The sequence below is a fragment of the Saccopteryx leptura genome, chromosome 3 (genome assembly GCF_036850995.1).
Source record: "Saccopteryx leptura isolate mSacLep1 chromosome 3, mSacLep1_pri_phased_curated, whole genome shotgun sequence".
NCBI classification, from domain to species: Eukaryota; Metazoa; Chordata; class Mammalia; order Chiroptera; family Emballonuridae; genus Saccopteryx; species Saccopteryx leptura.
This window is the reverse complement of record NC_089505.1, coordinates 135,070,282-135,092,453: the sequence shown is the minus strand read 5'-3', so window position 1 is coordinate 135,092,453 and position 22,172 is coordinate 135,070,282. Positions and strand designations below refer to the sequence as shown.

General features: G+C 38.3%; 1 protein-coding gene across 9 annotated transcripts in view; it reads right to left on the bottom strand.

The window, feature by feature from the left end:
* NFIA (nuclear factor I A) overlaps positions 1–22,172 on the bottom strand; it is a 383,075-nt gene that overhangs the window by 72,068 nt on the left and 288,835 nt on the right. For all 9 annotated transcript variants that reach the window (XM_066376426.1, XM_066376427.1, XM_066376425.1 and 6 more), the window contains one exon: positions 8,878–9,006. In XM_066376426.1, coding sequence (XP_066232523.1) covers positions 8,878–9,006 — 129 coding nt within the window. The remainder of the gene's footprint in view (positions 1–8,877; positions 9,007–22,172) is intronic.

Genomic DNA, 22,172 nt, shown 5'->3' with positions numbered 1-22,172 from the left:
AGTTTGCTGTGGGGATGACAAATTAACCCAGCAGGGTATCCCACACGTCTATCTCAGTACAAATTATTAGTGTAATAGAGCTTTTAGTTATGCATTTATCTAGTAATTATTGAACAGTTACACAAAACCAAGCTGAGCAGCCAAGGCCCTTTATTAGGTCCGCGTGGTGGGTGGCCTTATAGTTAATTTAGGGTTGTTCTCCACCACGCAGTTCACTTGCAGACAAATTAGCTAAACAGCCTTCTCCTTTAAATATTTTCCATGTCACAGTGAAACTCTTTACAATACAATACAGGTACAGTTTTAATTACATGCTTCCTGACTTTTGTTTAGTTGTAGTTTTAAAACATTTGCTGGCATTTTTTTTTTTTCTTTCGGCTGGAGAGTAATAGTTGGTGTAAGTATCTAGCTAATGAATTTAATAATTTCCTGAACAGGGACTTAAAGGCCCTTTGCTGAAAAGCTGCTTTTCCTCTTTACTATCCAGTTCCTTCAAATCCCATCAACAATGTTTCCCATTAGGCTGGGCACTGACACTTGAGCTAACCTTGACTGATGTTCACAATCCCCGTGATTTCTCTTTTCAATACTCCTCAAAGGTGGTACTTGTTAGGTCTAAGATACTGCATTTAACAATCAATTCTGGCAGTTTTTATGTAGAGAGACAACGTAATGTTTTCTCACATGATATACTCCAAAAATAAATAAACACATCTCATCTGTCGGCAGATTATTTCTGCACCTTACTTAGCAACAGGTACTTAATTGCTTCTCATTTTCCTGAGATGATTCAATTCCACTAAACCAGGAGAGACAAATTAGATTCCACTCCACTGAAAGGAGCACCAGCATGTTCTACAACTAAGTTAAAAGTTCTCCTAAAAGGCAAAGAGGTTTGCAGATACCATACAAGAAAGCTGAACAAATTTACCACTTGCAGATCTGAGCCCATGCCAAGCGAGGGGTGCCATGGTTACGGTAGCAGTGAACCACCAGGGAATACCTCTTCTGAAGGGCGCTTAGTTTGGACAGAAAAATGTATAATACCACAGCAGATAGTCTATAAAAAAAGGACCAAATCATTCTGAATGAAGCATTTCTCTTAATGCCTATCAAGGCAGACGTTCTTAATTAAAACCAAGCAAATATATAGAGAGAGCATTTATTCAACATGCTACGAGTTTCCCTCAATGCTGCTAAAAATACATGCACTTGCATATGATAGTTCTACTACACACAGGGGCTGAGATGCACTCCCCATTATTCCCAAACTTTCTCTCTGTTTGCCTTCAATTAAATCCATGCACTCATTCATTTATTCAACAAATAGTCTTTGAGTGCTTTCCTTGTGGCAGCTAGAGGCTGAAGGATGGGGAAAACAAAGACGCGGTCCTTGCTGTCTACTGGTAACGGCTGCTTTCCTGTTCTACCTCTCTCCTTGCTCCTCTGTGATCGTCTATGTATCTGCATTCCTCCAACTTTCCTTGTGACCTCAACTTCCTGAAAGATGATCTTCATTCTCATAATTCTGTGCAGTTTATTTTTCTTGGCCCAGCTGGGAGATATTGTTAGCTGTCGACCCTCCGATGTTTTATCACTAAGAGTAGGACCCCTGTTTGGGCCATGAGTATCATGGACTTAGAGAGGTTTAAAGAATATATAAACTTTTGACTATTTCTCCAAACCAAAAGTGGCATAATTCTTCGAAGGCTGCACAATAAATCTTTTATTTATATGGCTATTATTTTAGTGTATCTTACTCATATTTTCAGACTCAGGGCAGTTTCACTTCTAAACGTCCCAAGTGTGTGTGTGTGTATCTGACCCATAAAGAAGTGGAGATTTAGCCTCATGCTCACATTTTGTTATGTCTTAATTCCTCAGTGCTCAGTTATCTGAAAAGATGACTTGCTTGCTGTGGTTATGTCTTCCATGCTTACAATGAGAAGATACTCTGTTTTAGAACAGGGGTTCAGTCTTATGTTTGTTTGGACTCGCACAGTGTCAGAGGGCACAGGAGATCTTTATCAGAATGCCCTTGTCCCTGACAGCACACTGTGCTCCCCCTATCACAACAATACAACTGCTGATTTCCTTGTCCTGTCATCTGCCCGGAGGTCAGCACTCTGAGGCCAGAATTCAAGCTTCTCTGTTTACTCTATGTAGAAAGTAGTACAGACCTTGTGTATTCAAAGTGCTGGACAAATGTTTTTGGAAAACATTAATGGGTCCCCAGACAGTAATGGGACTCTGCAAGCTAATTTCAATATTTAAAAAAGCCAAACTGACTTCAAAAATTGTTTCCTGAAGTGACCTGCACCTGACAGAAACCCTGCATTACAAGTAGCAAGGATTTATGGGGCTAATAATAAGAGGTTAAGTGATTTGTTTATGGCTGTTATTAAAAAACACAGTGTGATAACATAATTATATCATGCTTTTCAAATGATCTAAATGGGTATGCTCTGCCTTTGACTAATAAAAAATGTAAAAATAAAACCCTAATTGTTTAAATAAATGCATTTTATTTCTCCAAGTGGGGTAGAAAAAGGTAGAAACTGCTGATATGGTAGAAGAGGCACTGGAGACTTGGTTTCTAGTCTTGGCTCTGGCCAGCTCACATTTCTCATCTGTAAGAGTAATATGGAATACTCTCTAACTGCTAACCATCATACTGCTCTTCTATTTATGTACTTATAAAGCCCAAATTTTATACAGAGTGGCAATATGCTCAGAAAAAAAAATCTAGATTTCCAGCTTCCCTTGCAGCTTGAGGTGACCACAAGGCACAGTTCTGAACATGCTGCATACAATTCTATACCAGCTGGCAGAATGAGCTGGTAGCCACTTTTTGCTCTTCCCCCTTCCTATCTTTCTGTTTGGAATATAGTTGTAAGGCAGGAGCACAGTGGCTATGTTGTGACCATGAGGTCACAGAATGAGGATAAAAGCAACCCAGTCAAGCACTGCTAAGAGAAGAAATCTCAGACCCTGACGGCATCATTCTGCTACCACAGCACAGTCTTTAATCACATACTTCTTTTTATATGAGAAAAATATGACCTGTTTAGTCAGATTTTTTTACTTGCTGCCAAACATATTTTTAGCTAATCTAAAGAATGAACTAGATCAGAAGATTTCCAGAGCACTAATACTGAAATTCTGTGTTTCTAGATAAAGCTCAGTAAATGCTTATTTGCCAATTACTATTTTTTAAAACTTTATTTATTTATTTTGTGACAGAGACAGAGAGAGGGACAGACAGAAAGGGAGAGAGATGAGAAGCATCAATTCTTCATTGCGGCACCTTAATTGGTCATTGATTGCTTGCTCATTTGTGCCTTGTCGGGGGGTAGGGGGAGCTACAGCAGACCAAGTGACCCCTTGCTCAAGCCAGCAACCTTAGGTCCAAGCTGGTGAACCTGTGCTCAAACCATATGAGCCCGTGCTCAAGCTGGCGACCTCGGTCTCGAACCTGGGTCCTCTGCATCCCAGTCCAATGCTCTATCCACTGCACCACCACCAGGCCAGGCACCAATTACTTTTAACCTCTGCTTCACAATGTGTATAGTGCAGGCTCCTTCCCATTTTTAAATCCCTAAAGCAAAGAGTTGCTGTACTCATCGCAGAGCACTGCAATGAAAGTTTAAGTTAAGGATTATTCATTATCTTGCTTGTGAAAAGAGCACAGATTTAGGCAGAAAAGTAAGATTCAAGAGGACAAACTTTCAAGAAACTCTAAAATATCACTGTTTACTCCAAATAATTCTCAAAAGGAGTTAGATTTTTTAAATTGTCAGGCAAACTTAAAAATCTTGGAAAGGCAAAGGGAAGAATAAAGATATTTTCCCCCAATTATCATGAATCAGATAGATTTTCATGACTGTATACTTTTTTATATTTGCTATTTTAAGTACTGGTAAAAGAAAGTCTTTGAAAGCCCAATGTTTTAGCTTAAAGTGCACAGTAATTGTAATAAATAAAATGACATACAAATGCCTTTATGGAAACTTAATATCTTCCCCACTCCCTTGGATATTTCAAAATACTTTAACCCCTTTACCTAATTTTAACTACACAGCTTGCAAAGTATTATTCCCGTGACACAGATGGTCAAACTGAGGCCACAATGTTAAGTGACTTATTGAAGCCACAAAGAAATCCAGTATCAGAGAAGAGATTCATTTTAAGAAACCACACTCCACGACTTTCCCAGCAATGAAAATAGGAAAGTGATTAGAACAGCAAAAAATAAGAAAAAAGCATAACTTTGTCATAGTATATCAAAGCTTTACTGATACTATCTCACAAAAATTTTCCTGGGATAAAAGGCCATGGTTCTTCCCTATCTTGGACATTCCTTGTAAAGAAGTACTACATAAACTACTAGACATTTATTACCCTTAGTGTGCCTGAAGCAACCAGAACCTATCAGTTTCAAATAACAGATGAATGGCTTTTGTGTACATTTATGTGCCACATGATTACTTTTTATTTACTCAATGAATATTTGCGCACAAAACTCTCTGTGTGAGACACAATGAAGACACCCAAACATGTAAGACAGCCTTCCTTTCAGAGGTCTCATTCTAGGAGAGCAATGAGACGTGTACATCAACTAACAAGGCAAGACAACTTTGGCGGAAGGAATGTCAGCTGTGAAAGGCCACAGGAGTTTAAGGAGTGAGATGATGGCAGCCCCGGGGAGAGCTGAAGAGGTTCCTGTGGAAAGCAGTACTTCAGGGGATCTTGGGATTGCTAAATTGGTGATGGGCAAAGGCAGTTTGGACAGCATGGGATTTTCAAAGCCTGAATGAAAATGAGCGATTCAGCTGTTCACGTGACTTCAGCACACACTCTATTTCCAGGCACAGTGTGAACTGACTACAAATATACTGCTCACAAAAACTAGGGGATATTTTTTTGCTTCATATTCAGCGATAAAATACCCCCTAATTTTTGTGAGCAGTATATATGATTTTATCAACTCCTCAGATAACAGAATTCTCTTCAAGTAGAGATTGTAGCCTCCAATTTATAGATGAGGAACCTATAGCTCAGAGAAGCAAGGTGGCAGGTTCACACAGTTGGTGAAAGTGGTGGAGACAGGATTCAAACACAGGTCCAATTGACCCCTGAGCTTTTGTGCTTAACCACTATAGTAACCTGCCTTTGTTCAAGGCTCTATTTTTTCTTGCTCTGCAATCTTTAAAGAGTGGTGTCTTTTGTAAAAGGTGGCCTCCAAATTTCCAAATAGAGCTTAGGTTTGCAGTGAAAAATAAGAACACTATTTTTTCACCAAGTTGTTATAATATCTCTGTTGAAATATCACTGAGATAAGTTATACAGTTATCACTTACAAACTGGTGTTTGTATAATCAAGATAGTCCCATGAAAAATTTTAAGAAATTTTAGGCCCTGGCCGGTTGGCTCAGTGGTAGAGCATCGGCCTGGCATGTGGCTATCCCAGATTCAATTCCCGATCAAGGCACACAGGAGAATCAACCATCTGCTTCTCCACCTCTCCCTCTCCCTTTTGTGTGTCTCTCTCTCCTTCTCCTACAGCCATGGCTTGATTGGTTTGAGCCAGCTGGCCTCAGGCACTGAAGATGGCTCCATGGCCTCTACCTCAGGTGCTAAAAATATGGCTTTGATACTGAACAACAGAGAAACGGCCCCAGATGGGCAGAGCCTTGCTCCCTAGTGGGCTGGCTGAGTTGATCCCAGTCAGGGCACATACAAGAGTCTGTCTTTGCCTCTCCTCCTCTCACTAAAATAAACAAATAAATAAATTTTAATTTCTTAATTTAAAGGAAGACAGTGGAGGTCTTATAACCTGTGTGCTATCCAAAGGCTAGCACCATGTGACTCTGAGCAATAGTGCAATGAAGAGCTCCTCCCATCCCTTGCCCCAGGATGCTGATAAAGGATACACCTTTCTCTTCTTCCAGGCCATTTGAAAGTTCGATTGTCTGTCTGGATTCTCTAGTGACTTAAATCTGTAAGGTTGAATTCTCCTTAACGTACATGTCACATTTATTCCATATTGGTTTCCTCGGTCAGACTCTCTCCCTCCTTAAATCTGGCCTCATCTTTCTAAAATATCAACTTTCAGTCCCAAATGTAATGCCACTCCAAGCATTAGCTTTCCAAGTGGTTCAGAGAAGAATAAAAGAGAATACAGTACCTGTAGCAAATATTTCTTAAATAATAAAAGGCTAAATGCCAACTTTTAAAAAATATCTTAGCCCAAGAATATCTCATGTTAGCCTATTTCAACTCTACGATTCTTACCGATAAAATACCACTGAAGAGTTTCATATCAACTACTCCAATTCCCTTTACCAGACCACTACAGGGGGCAGGGTGCAATAAGAATGGGTACCTGGGTAGATTTTCCAGAAAGGAGAACCGAGGATGCTGGGCACCATCTTGAATTCTGGTGAAAACAAAGAATCTTTGGTATTCCATAATTCTTAAACTAGGCATCTTTCTCTTTTCCTCAAAAAAAAAAATTCACGAATTTGAGAGGCGATCAAACTCACTGTTCCGTAGGCTAAGGAGGTCCACTCTGTGGATCAACCCAGTATGGATCATTTTAGCAAATGGACTTGAGTGTACAGCAGGAAGAAGCTCCCAATCATGACACCCATGAGTAAATGCTAGAATCGGTACAATAATTTCTACAACTATGACTTTAAGGCATGACTCTTAAATGGCACTTATAATTATTGAATAAATGATAACATATATGCCTATTGCTTTATGCTCCTCAAAGAGTCTCAACAACTATTATTTTATTGTAGTTTCCGCAGGAGATTATGAGGTTGGAAGGAAAAGCTTTTTCAGTAGTAGTATACTGTACATGTTTTATTGAGGAGGGTATTAAAATATCCAGAAGGTAAGTGGAAAGCAAAGAGACAGCACACCTAGCTGTCCTGACTGCTAGTGCTTTGTTCTTCCCAATCCTTACTACTTTGCTACACCATGAATCTTTCCTTTGCTTGGAACACCCTCCATTCAGGTAAGCAATCTTTAAGATTTAACTTCGAGTTATTTACACTTGGACGTCTCTTTATTTGATACAAAGTGATAAGTAACACATTCTATATCATCTTCTAAATGCTTATTTTCTTGTATCTTTCTCCTGAACAGAACTGTATTCTCTATGAGGACAGGAACCATTAAATTCTCAGTGACAAGCACACAGGAAACCCTTGTTTAAGGAATAAACGAAACTCCATAGTCTCCCCCTCTGAGCTCCTGCAGACATTTCTGCTTTTCATCTTCATTTAGCATTTAGAATGTTAACCTCACAATAAAAAGATGAGAAACATCACATGCCTTATCTTCCTGAGAATAAAAGTCTTTCTGACTAATAGGGCTTGATATCTCTTATTTTCTACTATAGTTTAGTTGCTTAATGAATACTGACTTTGAGAAGAGTATTATAATAGTACCCCATTTAAAGAGACTCATTCTGGATTTTGGGACTGTATAATCCAATTCAGATGCAAGGTTTTGAAATGAGAAAATATATATATATACTCACACACATACACAACATATTTCCTCTCTGACTATATCACACACATATAAGTGAAATAATAAATTGAAAAAGTTTTGTTAATGATCACAAGATGTTTAAAGATGAAGCAAATAAGTTTTCATAACAGTGGATGTAGAAATTGCTTCACACAATAGTCAGAAAACTTATTTCCTTCCATGTGATTTCTGCATGAGTGTGTGAGACAGCCCTCTCAACTACCAGCCTTCCCTGATATGCACACAGAGTATTTATAAAGGGATTCAGATCTGTGGGACTAACAGTGAGATTAATGTGAGAAATATCAGTTTTCCCAGGCATAGGTCAAAGTAGAGGAGAGACCATAACTTTCTAGGATGTTTTATGATACCAGCCGGTAGATCAGAGATCTACCTAAACAAAAATCTGATGGAAGAAAGCAAACATGGTTACAATTATTCATACTCCTACTGTGGGAGTTTCATAAACAAACTAATAAATATTTTCATTTTGCAATAAGATCAAGTTAAGTGGCTTGGTGACATTCTCTTGAGGTTTAAAGCTTGTCTTTAATGTGAAATACAAATCATATTTCTTGTGGACATATTTTAATAATAAACTTAAAAGCACACAAGACAAAAATCATGAAAACATTGCAATGAAAACCAGACAAACTATCTACCACTTCAAAAGGAGTGAGTGAAGACTGTTCGTCAACAGTCAACACCACAAAGCAAACAACCTCCACGCAAGATGCCACATACTGAAGTCAGGTTTCAAGAAAAGGGAATCATCAGGGAGGAGAGAATGAAAAAAAGCTTACAGTTGACCTTGAACAATGTGGGGGTTAGGGGTGCCAACCCACCACATGGTCGGAAATCCACACATAACTTAAGTTGGCCCTCCACATCTGCCTACTCTCAGCCGCAGATTGAAAATACAGCTGACCTCTAAACAGTTAGAGTTTGAACCATGGTCCGCACACACAACGCAGATTTGTTAAAAAGCTGCTCACCTCAAACACAAATACACACATACACACACACAACACTCCTGTACAATTTGTAGGAGAAATTTGATTTTGGCTCAATTCAAATTACTTCCCACAAGTTGACAAGACCGCATTGGCAAAGAGTGGTTTGGTTCCTTGCTTGCCTAAGGTTAAAGAGCAAGGGATTGAGGCCAGATCTGTTTGGTCCCTAACATTCCAAAGACGGACTCAATGATAAGAACTTGCAACACTTACTGCCTTCAGGAGTACTCTGGGGGAGTCCTCTCTGTCTCTCATTTTGCTACTCTGGACCCAAGGCCATGACCTAAGCACAAGCAAGGCCACCTGCCGAGTGGCTCACCTCTGGGTCCCGTAATGACAGGTCGGTGATGCTGTGTGAATGCTGTTCCCAGGGAGGAGGTCTGTGAAGGGGAGGGGCTGCTGAAACCAGACTTCTCCGACTTCTTCAGTGTTGTTGGAGATGGCATTCCTGGCAAGAAGGATGGATTGATAAGCACACTGTAATTCATGCAACAACAGCTAGTGCAACCTAAAAGATAAAACTTAAAGATTAAAAAAAAAAAAAGAATCCATCAGCAAATGAAAAATTTGCTTTGAGTTGCTCTGAATTTGTCACAGGAACAAACAGGTGACAAAATGGTCCCCTGGTAATTCTGTACATAATGATTTCAACTTTACAAAATCACACTCCATTTTGATGTCAATGATCTGAACTATAGAGTGTCGTTTCCCCCGTGTTTCAGGAAGGCTGTGCACTGCCTGTGGCCCCTGGGACCCTTCCAAAAGGAGGCGACAGAAGCATAGGACTTCCACACCACCATTTCATCTTCCCCGTTACCTTGCACCACAGCCACTTTAAATTACTTTAAATAATTTAGCAATTTTAACATTAAATAACCTTCAGCAACAGCAACTCAGTTGCTCATCTAATAAATTATTTATAATAGAAACAAAGAAAAGATAAAAGTAAAAAATACCTTAGATGCCCAACAATTAGCATTTGCTAGAACCAATGCAAATAGTACTGTAAAAGAATAATGACATGGAAAGATATTTGTTTAATGACAGAATAAAGACATGGAAAGCAGTTACAAAATAGAACGTTACACTGTGATGCTATTTAAAAATATAATTCTGTGTATAGAGAAAGGGACTAGGCATAAACATAACAGTAGTTCTCTCAGTGTGGTGGATTTCGGTGATTTTCAAGGCCTCTTTCTGCTTACTTGTGTTTTCCATGGTGAACATATATTACTTTTACGTTAAGGAAACACAGTAAGAGCTTGTTTTTAAGAATAGTATTTTTATTATAGTTCCTATGTTTTTCACAGCACTCCAGCACAGGGAATGTTTTGGGAAGAAAATAATGGGAAAAGAGTCCCTCGTAATTGCTGGATTCGTAATGTTCTCGGCAAGCACACTGATATACCCAACTGGAGGCATCTATCAGTTTGGTGGGTTGCCAATTAAAATAATGAAAACTTGGATATAAAAATAAAGGAATTGACTCCTAGTCTCCACCTCACAGGACCAATTTGGGCTCTCTAAGGTTTGCAGCACAAAATCGGTCTGTGTTCTTGTCAAAAGAACCCGCTGGTCCCCTTTCACTTATACGTGTCTACATGTGTTCTGACTAGGACCAGAGAATTATTGGATGAATTGGAAAAATAAGTTATAAAAATAATGATATTAACATGTAACTGTTATTGAGGAGTTGCTAACTACTATGCACTGTAACAAGCACATTATGGGTCTAGATCTGTTCTAAAATTTAGTCTGGCTTATGTTTAACTATGTCCTTGTTATATCTGATCATAGATTTCCTTAATGAGATTCTACAACATGAGCTTCTTGAGGGATTATAGATTCTATAAGGACAGGGATCATGTCTGCTTTGCCCCCCATCCCCCTGAATTTTCAGGATCTAACAAAGAGCCTAGAACACCGCATGTGACCTGAAAGATATTTAAACTACTTGTATAGGCCTCAGCTTTATCTGTTATTATTAGATACTTGGATATAGCAAAACTTGGGAGGTTTGATCCCAAGGAAAAATATTGCAATAGGTACGCACATCTGCAGAGCCAGACGTAGGAAAACATGACGTTGTGTGTGACAGCCACTAATTTTACAAATCTAGATCAGATCCATTCTAGATCAATATCTCTGTAAATTCAATTAAAAACAAAGTCAATAGGTGACTTTAGCTATATTTCTTTGCTCGTTGAGTCAGGAACCAAAATTACACCACACCAATGCCCTAACATCATTAGGATAAATTGAGGTTTTGGGTTAACATTTATTTCAAGAAAACTGACCTAAGGTCTAATCACATAATTACATAAGAGAGGAGATTTCAAATTAAAAAATTAAAGGCAGAAATAAAGAGCTACCAATACTTAAACAAATCTCCCAATTCATTCAAACCTCTTCTGTGCAAACAAATTTTTAGGCTGCCAGCCAGTCCACTGATTTAAACTTAAGTCAAATGCTTGAATTATGCGTTATGAAACCAAAATAGAATACCAAATGAAAATGTCAAAAAATTTTAAGAAGGAAGAATTTTTTTCAGACAATGAATCGCTGATGAATTCAGTATCTAAGCTAACTCTATTAAAGAAGGCAAATAGTTGGATTCAAGAAAGAGTTATTTCTTTGAAACTTCATGTGTGCCAATCAATATTGTTCTAAATACTGCAGGAATATTGACACGGTTTAAGTCCACTACTTATCCTTATAAAGGGTAAAGTATGAGCAAAATTTTGGCAATAACAAGCATTAGGAATGATCAAGTGGATAAATGGGTGCAATAACAGCAAAATTCAAACCCTCTTGGAAAGGGTTAAGGGAGAAGAAACAATGTATACAAGAAGAACAAGCCAAGCTATGTCTAATTTTCTAAATTTATCACAGTCAAGTAATATGAACCCTAAGGCTGTCATGAATCTCAAAATTACGTTGTGTTTTCAATTTTTAAAGACCCAGGTTGAGCACACTTCCTTATTATGTACTTTAATATTTTCTCCATATTAATAATGGTTAATTCACTTTGTATATGTAATTGACCACATGAAATTCCAAAATGTTAGTCAACTGCTTTATAGTAATAAAATGAGAGAACATTAAATCTTGACTCCTGGCTTTGAAATCAAATTTGGTTTTTGTACATTATTTAAAAAATAAACTGCCTGTTAAAATTTCTGTTCCAAATTAGCTATGACAACTGTTAGACACAATCACTGTACAGATTAATGACTAATTGGCTTTCTCCTTTTTTTCTTTCTTTTTTTTTAATGAATCAAAACCTTAATTTCAAATTACTTTTTTAGAAGTATCAGTTTTCAAAAGAAGACTTAGATAAATTAATGCTACCCCTTTTTCTGGAACAGACTATTACTTCCAAGTTCTTTTCATATTATTTTGTTTCATTGGGACATTTCCTCCTATTGATTGCTATAAAAATCGCAATGGTAGTAAATAGAGATGGATTTCAGGAAGCACTTTAGCTTGACATTGCTTTTCTAACCATCAGACATTTTGACTTTTTCTCCACTCTGTCATTTTTCTCAGCTACCTGTTCAATGGGCAAACATGAAATTCTAGCCAGTTGGTGGCTCTCATCCCTGGAAACAGTTGTAAGCAAAAAGCCCAACAGGAAAACCTTGCAAGTATAAGCCAAACACAATATTCACCAAGATTCTGTTAGATTTCATCAGGAGTGTTTGTGCTAATCAGAATTCTGAGATGGCCCCAAAGTTCCTGGCCCCTGGGGTACATACTTTGTATAACCCTCTCCCTTTGAATATGAGCGGTACCTATGATTTTGATGGATGCCATTCTTGTAAGTAGGAAGTTATATGGCAAAGGTGAAGGGAATCTTGAAGATGTAATTAAGGTCCGTAAGCAGATTACTTTTAAGTTAACTAAAAAGAGTTATTATACTAGTTGGATCTGACCTAATCAGGTAAGCCCTTTAAAAGACGGATGACACATCAGAAAGATTCTCCTGCTGGCTTGGAAGAAGTAAGAGACCATTTTGTAAAAGGCCTGTGGGAGTGCCACATGGCAAGGAACTGCAGGAACCACTAGGGACTAACTGGTACCCCTAGCTGACATCCAGCTTTAAGAAAGCTGGGACCTTAGCCTTAAAGCTACAAAGAACTGAAAATTCTGCTGATAATCAGGAAAATTTGCAAGAGGACCCTGAGCTCCAGAAAGAAATGTAGCCGGGACAACATTTTGATTGCAGCCTTGTGAGACATATCCTGAACAGAGAAACCAGCTATGTCGTACCAGATTCTTAACCCATGTGACTTGTTTGTTGTTTTAAGGTAAGTTTGTGGTAATTTGTTATATAACAAGAACAAATTCACATAATAGTCAAGTATAAGAATACTGTTAAGATTAGAAATATATGCATTAAAGATGCCTGCTGTGCACTAATTACTCTCTAGAATTTCTAAGTTTCCATTATTTTTAGCAGATCCATCTTAGGTTATGAAGTTTTCCACTAGCCTACACTCACCCACAGAAAATGGTAAGACAGCTTCCTGGAAAAAAGGCCAGTAAATGGTTTTTACCAATCACATAACGTTATGGAATTTTCTATTCCCCCCTGATTCTTTCAAGAAACAACAGCAAAATCAGATCAAATGATACGACAAAACTCAAATATAATTCTTGGGATCTCCTATAACAAATCAAGGATTTGTCTTTGGTAACTTTTTGACGCAGCCTGATAGTAAAGAAAGTAAAAAGAACATCTGGGAGAGAAATATAATAAATTTCAACTCCCCCTTTTCCCAAATTATGAGACTTATCAAACACTTTAACCAAGAACTTTATGGTGACAATTATGAAACAAAATCTACAGGAATAACAAGAAAGTACAATGCTATATTTTGCTTGAGAAAACTGTAACAAGTCAGTGTTAGTGCTTAGTTTGTTAAAGGACTTATTTAAACCTTCATTGTCTTGTGATAATTATCCTTGGTAAACGCTGCTGAGGACAGAAAGGCCTTATCTCCTCTGCTGTGGGAGTTTGGGTAATGTAATTCAAGTTGTCAGAGAAGACTTAACTGATATATGTTTCTTTCTTCAAAGTCAAAAAACACAACAGTTTAGTTTCAGTAATGTTCATTTATAGTCACAATCTGGGAGAAACTCTGGAAACAAGCAAAGTCTGCACTTTAGTTTTAAAAAATCCAATATATAAGCAGGTTTGAGAAGACCACAAAATGCTTTAAGTTTGGTTGTTTATGTTTGACTTTAGATAATCTCCTGTCTGTTGTCATCATCCAATCCCCAATGATCTATCTTTACTACTGCTTTACCAAAACAACTAATACAGCAAGCCTAAAGGGTGCTGGATGCTTTCATCCACCCAGTGGCCTCAAGAGAGCCAGGATGCAGCTAAAAAGATGATCATTAAATCTCTGCATGTGTATCATTTCAAAAAAACACACTGAAAATAACAAAAGCCACAAATTATGGAGGACGTACAAGTACCAAGTACAGTAGTCCCCTTTATCCATAGTGATGTTTTCCACAACTGCAATCTGAAAATATTAAGTGAAAAATCCCAGAAATAAACAATTCATAAGTTTTAAATTGCATGCTGTTCTGAGCAGCATGATGAAGTCTCTGTGTCTTCCTGTTCCATCTTGCCTGGGGTGTGAGTCATCCCTTTGTCCGGTGTATCCACACTGCATATGCTCCCTACCCTGTTAGTCACCTAGTAGCCATCTAGGTTATTAGATAGACAGTTGTGGTATCGCAGTGCTTGTATTCAAGTAATCCTTATTTTACTTCAAGATGGCCCCACAGTGCAAGAGTAGTGAGGCTGGCAATTCGAACATGACAAAGAGAAGCCATAAAGAACTTCCTGTAAGTGAAAAGGTGGGTACAGTACAATAAGGTATGAGAGAGAACATTCACATAACTGTTAATACACCATCTTGTTATAATTGTTCTATTTTATCATTAGTTATTATTGTTGATCTCTTACTGTCTTTACTTTGTCAATTAAAATTTACCACAGGTATGTATGTATAGGAAACCAGTAGATATAGGGCTCGGGACTGTCTGTGGTTTCAGGCATATGTTGGGGATCTTGGAATTTATCCCTGGTGGATAAGAGGGGACTACTATACTTTCCGATATCTCAGATCCTTCACCTCAGATAGGTGGGTATTATTATCCTGCCTGTCTATAACTAGGTATCAAGAGATAGATGTCACACACCTTGCTCAAGATCATTCAGCTATTAAGTGATATTTTAGGCCCAGGTCTTGCTGGTTCTAAAGCTTGTATATTTTGTACAACACCAGGCTCCCTCATGTATACTATGTTTGCCTTGTATAGTATGAAAACAGTATCCTATTTAGGTCAATTAAGTACAGTTATAGTTGAATTTTCTAATTTGGTTCTCTGAAGAAATTTCAAAGAAAGGGTCTATCAGCTGCAAAAGAATATGCAAAAATAAAAACTCTGCAGTAAACTAAGAATCATCTTGCCTTACATATCAGAGCTTTTACTTGGCCTTGGTAGGGATCAGTTAGGATTTTATTAAATATACTGAATGTGTCATCAGTAATTCTAACACAGAACTTCTAAAAATAAATATCACATAGACTTACAAGAAGGTAATGACCCAGAGATATTAAATTGTAAAGTAGCAAATACATACATTTAATATTTATAATAGGTCTCTTGCCTATTCAACAAGTTGATTTCTCTATAAAGCCTCCTGAAAACATAAGCAGAAAGGATCAAAAGGACTCTTCTTTAAAGAGTCACTGACATCTGCCGAGTCCAGTGTATACTGTAAAGCAGCAACACCTCACTTACTCAGAGGTCAAATTTAACATACTATTCTTTAGCATTCAGTAAATCTTGATATCAAAAGAAGCTAATAAAATCAGTGTCAAATAGGCAACTACATTGAAGCATTTAACTCATAGGAAAAGTGTAGTTTGACAGAAATTAAGAAAACTATTTCAAGGCGGGGGTTGTGATCGAATGAGCTGAATGCTATGGAGAGGTCAAGTATGAGAACAGACAAACTCCAGGAGAGTGAGGCACAAGGGGGAAAGGTCAGAACAGCTTTCAAAATCAACGGGCAGTGAAGAAACAGGAAAACAGACTGTTTCATGAAATCAGTCTTTAGAGGGAAGCAGAAAAATAGGGTAGCAGCTACAGGGAAATGGAGGGAGGGAAGGCGGGAGACAGGAAAGCGTGCTCGCCCGCGCTGGGAACGGGCCAGCAGGTGGGCGGAACGCAGTGTCTCAGAGCGGACACCTGAGGGAGGCAGGTCTGGAAGAAGATGAGCAGCCACACAGTCAGTATGCGGAGAAGCCAGGATTTGAACCCAGCGGGACCAAGCTCTCCCCCATTTTGGTGTACTACTCCAAGATGCCTATTTCTGAAAAAAGTTCTGATTATTTATCTACCTTACTGATACAAAACAATCATGAGCTGGATTGAAATAGAGCTTCACAATGATACTTACATATTTTTCACCAGCCTAAACAGCATGCTAACTGCTACTGTGACTGTTCACTTTACCTCCAGGTCTGAGTGTGGGGAATGGATGCCCCAGTTCTGTCTGCCAGACTAATGATGACACACAACTTCCGGTGCCATTTCTCAAGCACAGGATAGAAGCTGAGTACCGCTACCACATTTTCCACGTCACCCACTGCCCGTGACCTTCTGCTCAGACTCCTCCCTTCTGCACACCTATGCAGCTGCCCCACAGGCAGGAACAGGACCGTCCTTGGATCATTTCGGCTGCACCTTGTGATGAGGTCACCTCAAACTGGGATGCTAAATAAAGGCTGTGACTGGATAGATTAATCCCACAGTTAAAGGACTGTTCTGTTCCTGTGGGTATAAACACATGCTGTGTGGCATGAGGAGGTAGTTTGAGATACCGCACTCAACTTAGATTTGTATCCTAATGATAAAATACATTAGAGTTCATTCTAATGTAATTTATTATGATGAACACACTCCACAATAAAAAAAGGTAAAACATTCAGACCATTTTGACTTTTAACCTTTTCCAGTGAATAAAAATGTTTTAAAATCATTTTTATGATGGAGAGAATAAAAATGAAATGAAAATGAAAATGAAATGAAAGCTAATATAGCTTTTGAGGTTTATCTATCTTACACCATAAGCAACCGTTTAAAATGAGCTAAAAGGATCCTTCAAAGAATCACCACATCATAAAGAAGTTCAGGTATTAAAAGCCTTGGATACAAGGGATTTCTTTAATTTTTAAAACTGGGGAAATTGAGTGTAAATTATATGGATTATTCAAGAGAAAAGAAATAATAAATTCTTTTTTTTTTTTTTTTCATTTTTTTCTGAAGCTGGAAACAGGGAGAGACAGTCAGACAGACTCCCGCATGCGCCCGACCGGGATCCACCCGGCACGCCCACCAGGGGCGACGCTCTGCCCACCAGGGGGCGATGCTCTGCCCATCCTGGGCGTCGCCATGTTGCGACCAGAGCCACTCTAGCGCCTGGGGCAGAGGCCACAGAGCCATCCCCAGCGCCCGGGCCATCTTTGCTCCAATGGAGCCTTGGCTGCGGGAGGGGACGAGAGAGACAGAGAGGAAAGCGCGGCGGAGGGGTGGAGAAGCAAATGGGCGCTTCTCCTGTGTGCCCTGGCCGGGAATCGAACCCGGGTCCTCCGCACGCTAGGCCGACGCTCTACCGCTGAGCCAACCGGCCAGGGCAAATAAATTCTTTAATGTATTTCAAATGTGAATAAAAATTTACAACTGGAGAGAGTAAGGAATAGACACAAGAAAAATGTCATAGAAAAATCTGGTTCCTGGGCCAACAATAAAGTCTCTCAATTTTTTTTAAGGGAATTTCCTGTCCTTTCAGGATAAATACAGGCACTCCAGTATCAGGACAGAAATTATAAAACTGTATTTCATGCTCCATATACTTATAAGTTGGGGGTTCCCACCCACTCCCTATTCCCCCGAGCCATCCTATTCTCCCTTGTGTTCAGAGAAGGATTGATTTCGGTTCAACACAGCAATCACACCCATTCACAGAGGACAGAAAATAAAGAAGAAATTACTGAGCGCACCAAATTACTTCCATTGCATGAAAAATAAATACAGTACAATATAGCGTAAATATTTTATTCATTTTGCTTAGACACCCAGCTGAAAAATAAAAAACTCAATCATACATATGTGGGGTTTATATCTGCCCTGTCCAATATGATGGCTACTAGTCACATGTGGCTACTTAAATTTAAGTGAATTAAAATGAAATGAATTGAAAACGTCAGTTGCTCAGCACAGCCGCATTTCAAGTGCTCCATGGCCTCATCTGGCTGGCTGGTCCAGTACTGGACAGTGTGGACAGAGAACATATTTGCATCGCTGCAATGAGTTCTACTAGACGGCTCTGGTCTATATGCCAACAGACGCAGGACAGGGCAAACATACGTCCGCAGTTGTTTGTATGGAAAATAATACAATCATTAATAAAAATAGTACAAGAATAAACTGTGTTTCACATATTCACATTTGGAAACCTACTTTTGCCCCACCCTGTTAGGTTTTTATTTTTTATTTTATTTTTTTTACTCTGCTTTGGTCCTGCTCTAGATCAGCAGGTAAATCTTACTTTCATATTTTGTTTTTCAGCATGTTTGGCCCCTTTGTAGGCTACAAAAGCAAAACATATGCACAATACAAATACAGAATTGTATAAAGACTAAGAAAAAAGACACAAAAGTCCTTTCCTCCCCATCTCCATCTAGTTGGGGGTGACCCAGTGCTCAAGCTTGGTCATCATCCTTATAGATACTTTTCTCCAGCTACAAAACTAATTTCAATGATGAGAAATTAAGTGCTTATTGAATTATGTTCACTTCTGTCAGTTAAAACATGATGGAAAGCTTAGAGTGTAAGGGTCCTCTGGTAAAATTTAATTTTAGAAATGTGTTGTCTCCGATGTTCCCTGTTAGGGATACACCTGCAGTGGGAAGCTATTAGTCCCAATGTTCTGTGGATATAAAGCAGAGAACCTATCATTTTATTTAAAGTAATATTTGAAACTGATTGAAACGTTTCATAGGGGGAAAAAGAAATATAATTTTAGGCTTCTTCAAATTGCTTGCTGTAAAATCAAGTAGTGAGCACTAGAAAAGGTTCTGTCAGCTAGAATCTAAGCCTCGTGTAGTCAGCATTTTCTTGCTAAACCTTATTATGGCAAAGCATTTGATTTTTCATCTTTGTACTCTGTTCACTCCCACAAATAAACCACTTTGACCTCCACCCGTTAGTTAGTGAAATCTGCCTGCCATTCTTCAATAACCCTATTCTTTGCCCTCAAAGGCCCTTGAGTAGCTGAGAAAGTGGGGAGATAGAGCTGTGCAAAGAACTGAGCTGACGCCACTTTATAACTATGCAGTAGTTCAGAGTTGAAGCTAGACACTACATGGTAAAATGAAATAGATTTTTAAAAATAAGCAATGCCTGTGGATGCTGGATGGGGACAACATGTTTCTAATTTTTACATAAAATTTTTCTTAGAAAGAGGTTGTCTCTTGAGCTCTTATTTAATGCAAAAAAACTTCTGGCCCTTTCCTTCTAAGAAAACCTCTCTCTAAAAGAGTCATGCCATTTGTTTTAGACAGATGAGCCAACAGGTCATTGCAAAGCTTACAAATACTTCAAGTAGTCCATTATTCTAATATTTTGCAAAATAAAAAGAACCACTAACTTCAAATACAGTTTTGTTTTGTTTTGGATGCAAAAGGACTACACTATTATTGAATATTATTATAACAACAACAAAAATAAATAAAAAGAGAAGTAAACGTACACAACTACATGAGTCATTTTCTGAAGCACAGTATCTGACAAGACAGGTTTTTTTAAACAATGACATATCAGAAAAAGATTCCTGTGTAAAGCTGCACTTTTCTTGATTAATGCTACACTGAACAGAAGAGACAGTGTCTGTCTAATTATGCTGAATACTTATCGGAGAGGGAGTAGCAGGATGTCTCTGCTCATTGTCATTCTTTGTGACAACGTAATGATAGATCCATTTACTTATGAGTGCAATTATTAAAACCCACACTGTTTTCTTAACTGTCTGCATATCTTGGATATATTATATTAAAAATTACTTATCTGACATTTAGGGTAAATGCTTAGTGAAGTTTGTCATATCAATTAAGTAAATGAGTTAGTTCCACTTAGTCACAGCCTTTGTGGAGGGTCTTAATTCAAATCTGGTGAAACCTGATCACCAGAATGCTTTTATATTAATGATTCACCCTTTTTCCCCCTTCTCTTCTTTGTCCAAATGCTCGAGTTTGGTTTTCACTTAAACTAAAAACTGCTCATGGCCGACATTTTCTCTGGAGTCATGATTTAGCACTTCTCCTTCATATTCACACCTTTTTTTGGAACCCAACACAAGGATCCAATTTTATACAGACAACACCCCACAGGCCAATCAGAATTGGTTGCTAGCAATGTACCATCTTTTGCAGCTTTTTCTACTCATATAATTAACTTTACTCAGAATCGATTAGGAAAAGGTCTTTACACAAGATTAAAACAAAAAAAGAAGTAAATTATTTTGGGCTCTACATAACTTGGCTACTCCCAACATGTGTCCAAAGAGACAAAACTAGGTTCCTCACTTTTTTTTCCTTTCTACTTACCCCAAAATGACAATTGTCACCAACCCTGTCCTTAAATGCAAAAAACAACCAAATATGGGTATTGAATGTAAGTTACTAAACTGTTCCCACAAGGCAGAGTTTATTTCCCTGGCTCTAGTCAACTTAAGACAACTATCAAGTAGTCCAAGTAGCAGATAATGACATTTATAATAAATTATCTCTTTGAAAGTCTCCAAACATAAATTTATGTGCCTCAATATAATGATATGTGTTATGAAGATTCCTTTTTTTTTAAACTAGAGGCATGTTAAGACTTCAATGCTGATGGACAAACTCATAAAAATATCAAACACATCAAAAGGAGAAAAATTACCAGTTGAGTCTTTTGAGGATAAGATTTCTTTTCTGAAGGAAAAAAATATATATCACCCACTGGAAAAAGAACTCTTAAAATTAGAAGCAGGTGTCACCACTATGAAATGATAAATATCAAAAAATAACTGGCCTGAAAAGTGTTCTTATGTATCCCATACTACTTTTAATCCTTACACATGTATTTTGACATTAGAACATAATGTCCTGCTTCTGTACGTTCCTATAGAAAGTTAAAACATGAGAGATGTTGCAATAGCCATTTTGAACCCCCACCCACTGCTGCTCATGAAATGGCTGAAAGGCAGATGGTAAATTCTGACTGGAATTAAATTGCAAGTAATCATGATATCACAGAATTTATGAATCTTGGAAGCTAATCACAGTGAAGTGATTTCTGGGTTGGGGCAGCTACCATGGCAGAATACTCTGGTACTGCAGGGGCATTTCAAATTAGAAATGGATATTGGGTTGTCATTCCTTGAATTTCTATTGTCTTGAGTGCATTTCCAATGATGCACATTAAAACTTTAACTATGTCTCAATCCATACGAAGTGGAAAAATCCCTAGAGGAATGTTTCTTCAAAAAGGAGGACAAAAAAATGTTTGGCCCACAGTACAATCTGGGAGAGCTGACCTATTACCGGAATGAATACCGCACATTCACAGCTGTCTAGAAAGCCTGGCCTTCTCACCGGCGGACAGTGCTAAACCACAAGCAGAGGCCCTCACTCCACCAGACCAGAGAACCAAGAACCAAAGCAACCCCGTATTTAAAAATCCAGAAGTTTCACAGGGGTTTTTAACTGTTGAGAAAGGGAGGTTAGTAAAACTTGACTTTGAAGAGGCAAGCCTATTATCTCTATTTCAATGGTTCAATCGTGCTATCAGTTTACTTTTTCATCAAGGTGAAGAGATGCTTTGAAAGAAAGTGACTGTTTTATTGCTGAAACTTTCTACTATTTGAAAGACACACTTTGTGACTCAGTGCTGAAGAGAATCCTCTCCATCTGAGTGTCTGGTGTATGTTCAGGAACCCATCAGGAAACAGTCCTTGATTTACTATGTTGATGTGAGCATTTCTCGTCATCTAGGGTGTAATTCACCCATCAGCTTGAAATAGGTCTTTGATTAATTGATAAGTTTATGATGTACTTGAAATCCTTAGGTGAACAGAATTGTATAAATGGGTATTAGAGTAACCCTCTGTCGAGCAGAAAGCAACCGGGACGTGCAGAGCCACACCAGAAACGGCACGGCAGCACAGGCGGCAAAGCTATCGACTCCTGAGGGCTGCGTGAATCCATGGAACTCTTTCTTCTCCATCTCCCCTCTCCCCCATATACAGCCCTTTATTCTCAAATATTGATGAACTACTTTATTGAAAACAGTGATGGCCAAAAAAAGAGAGAGAGAGATAGAACTTTACTCCCAGATAAGCCGATGGTATCATACTTGATTAGTTAATCTTTAAACAGAATCATCAGTATGTAGGAAAAATATAAAAACATGTAAGAGAGGGAAATAAATCTGCAAATAGTATCATTAGTGATCTGTATCATTTTTACAAATTAAACAAATATA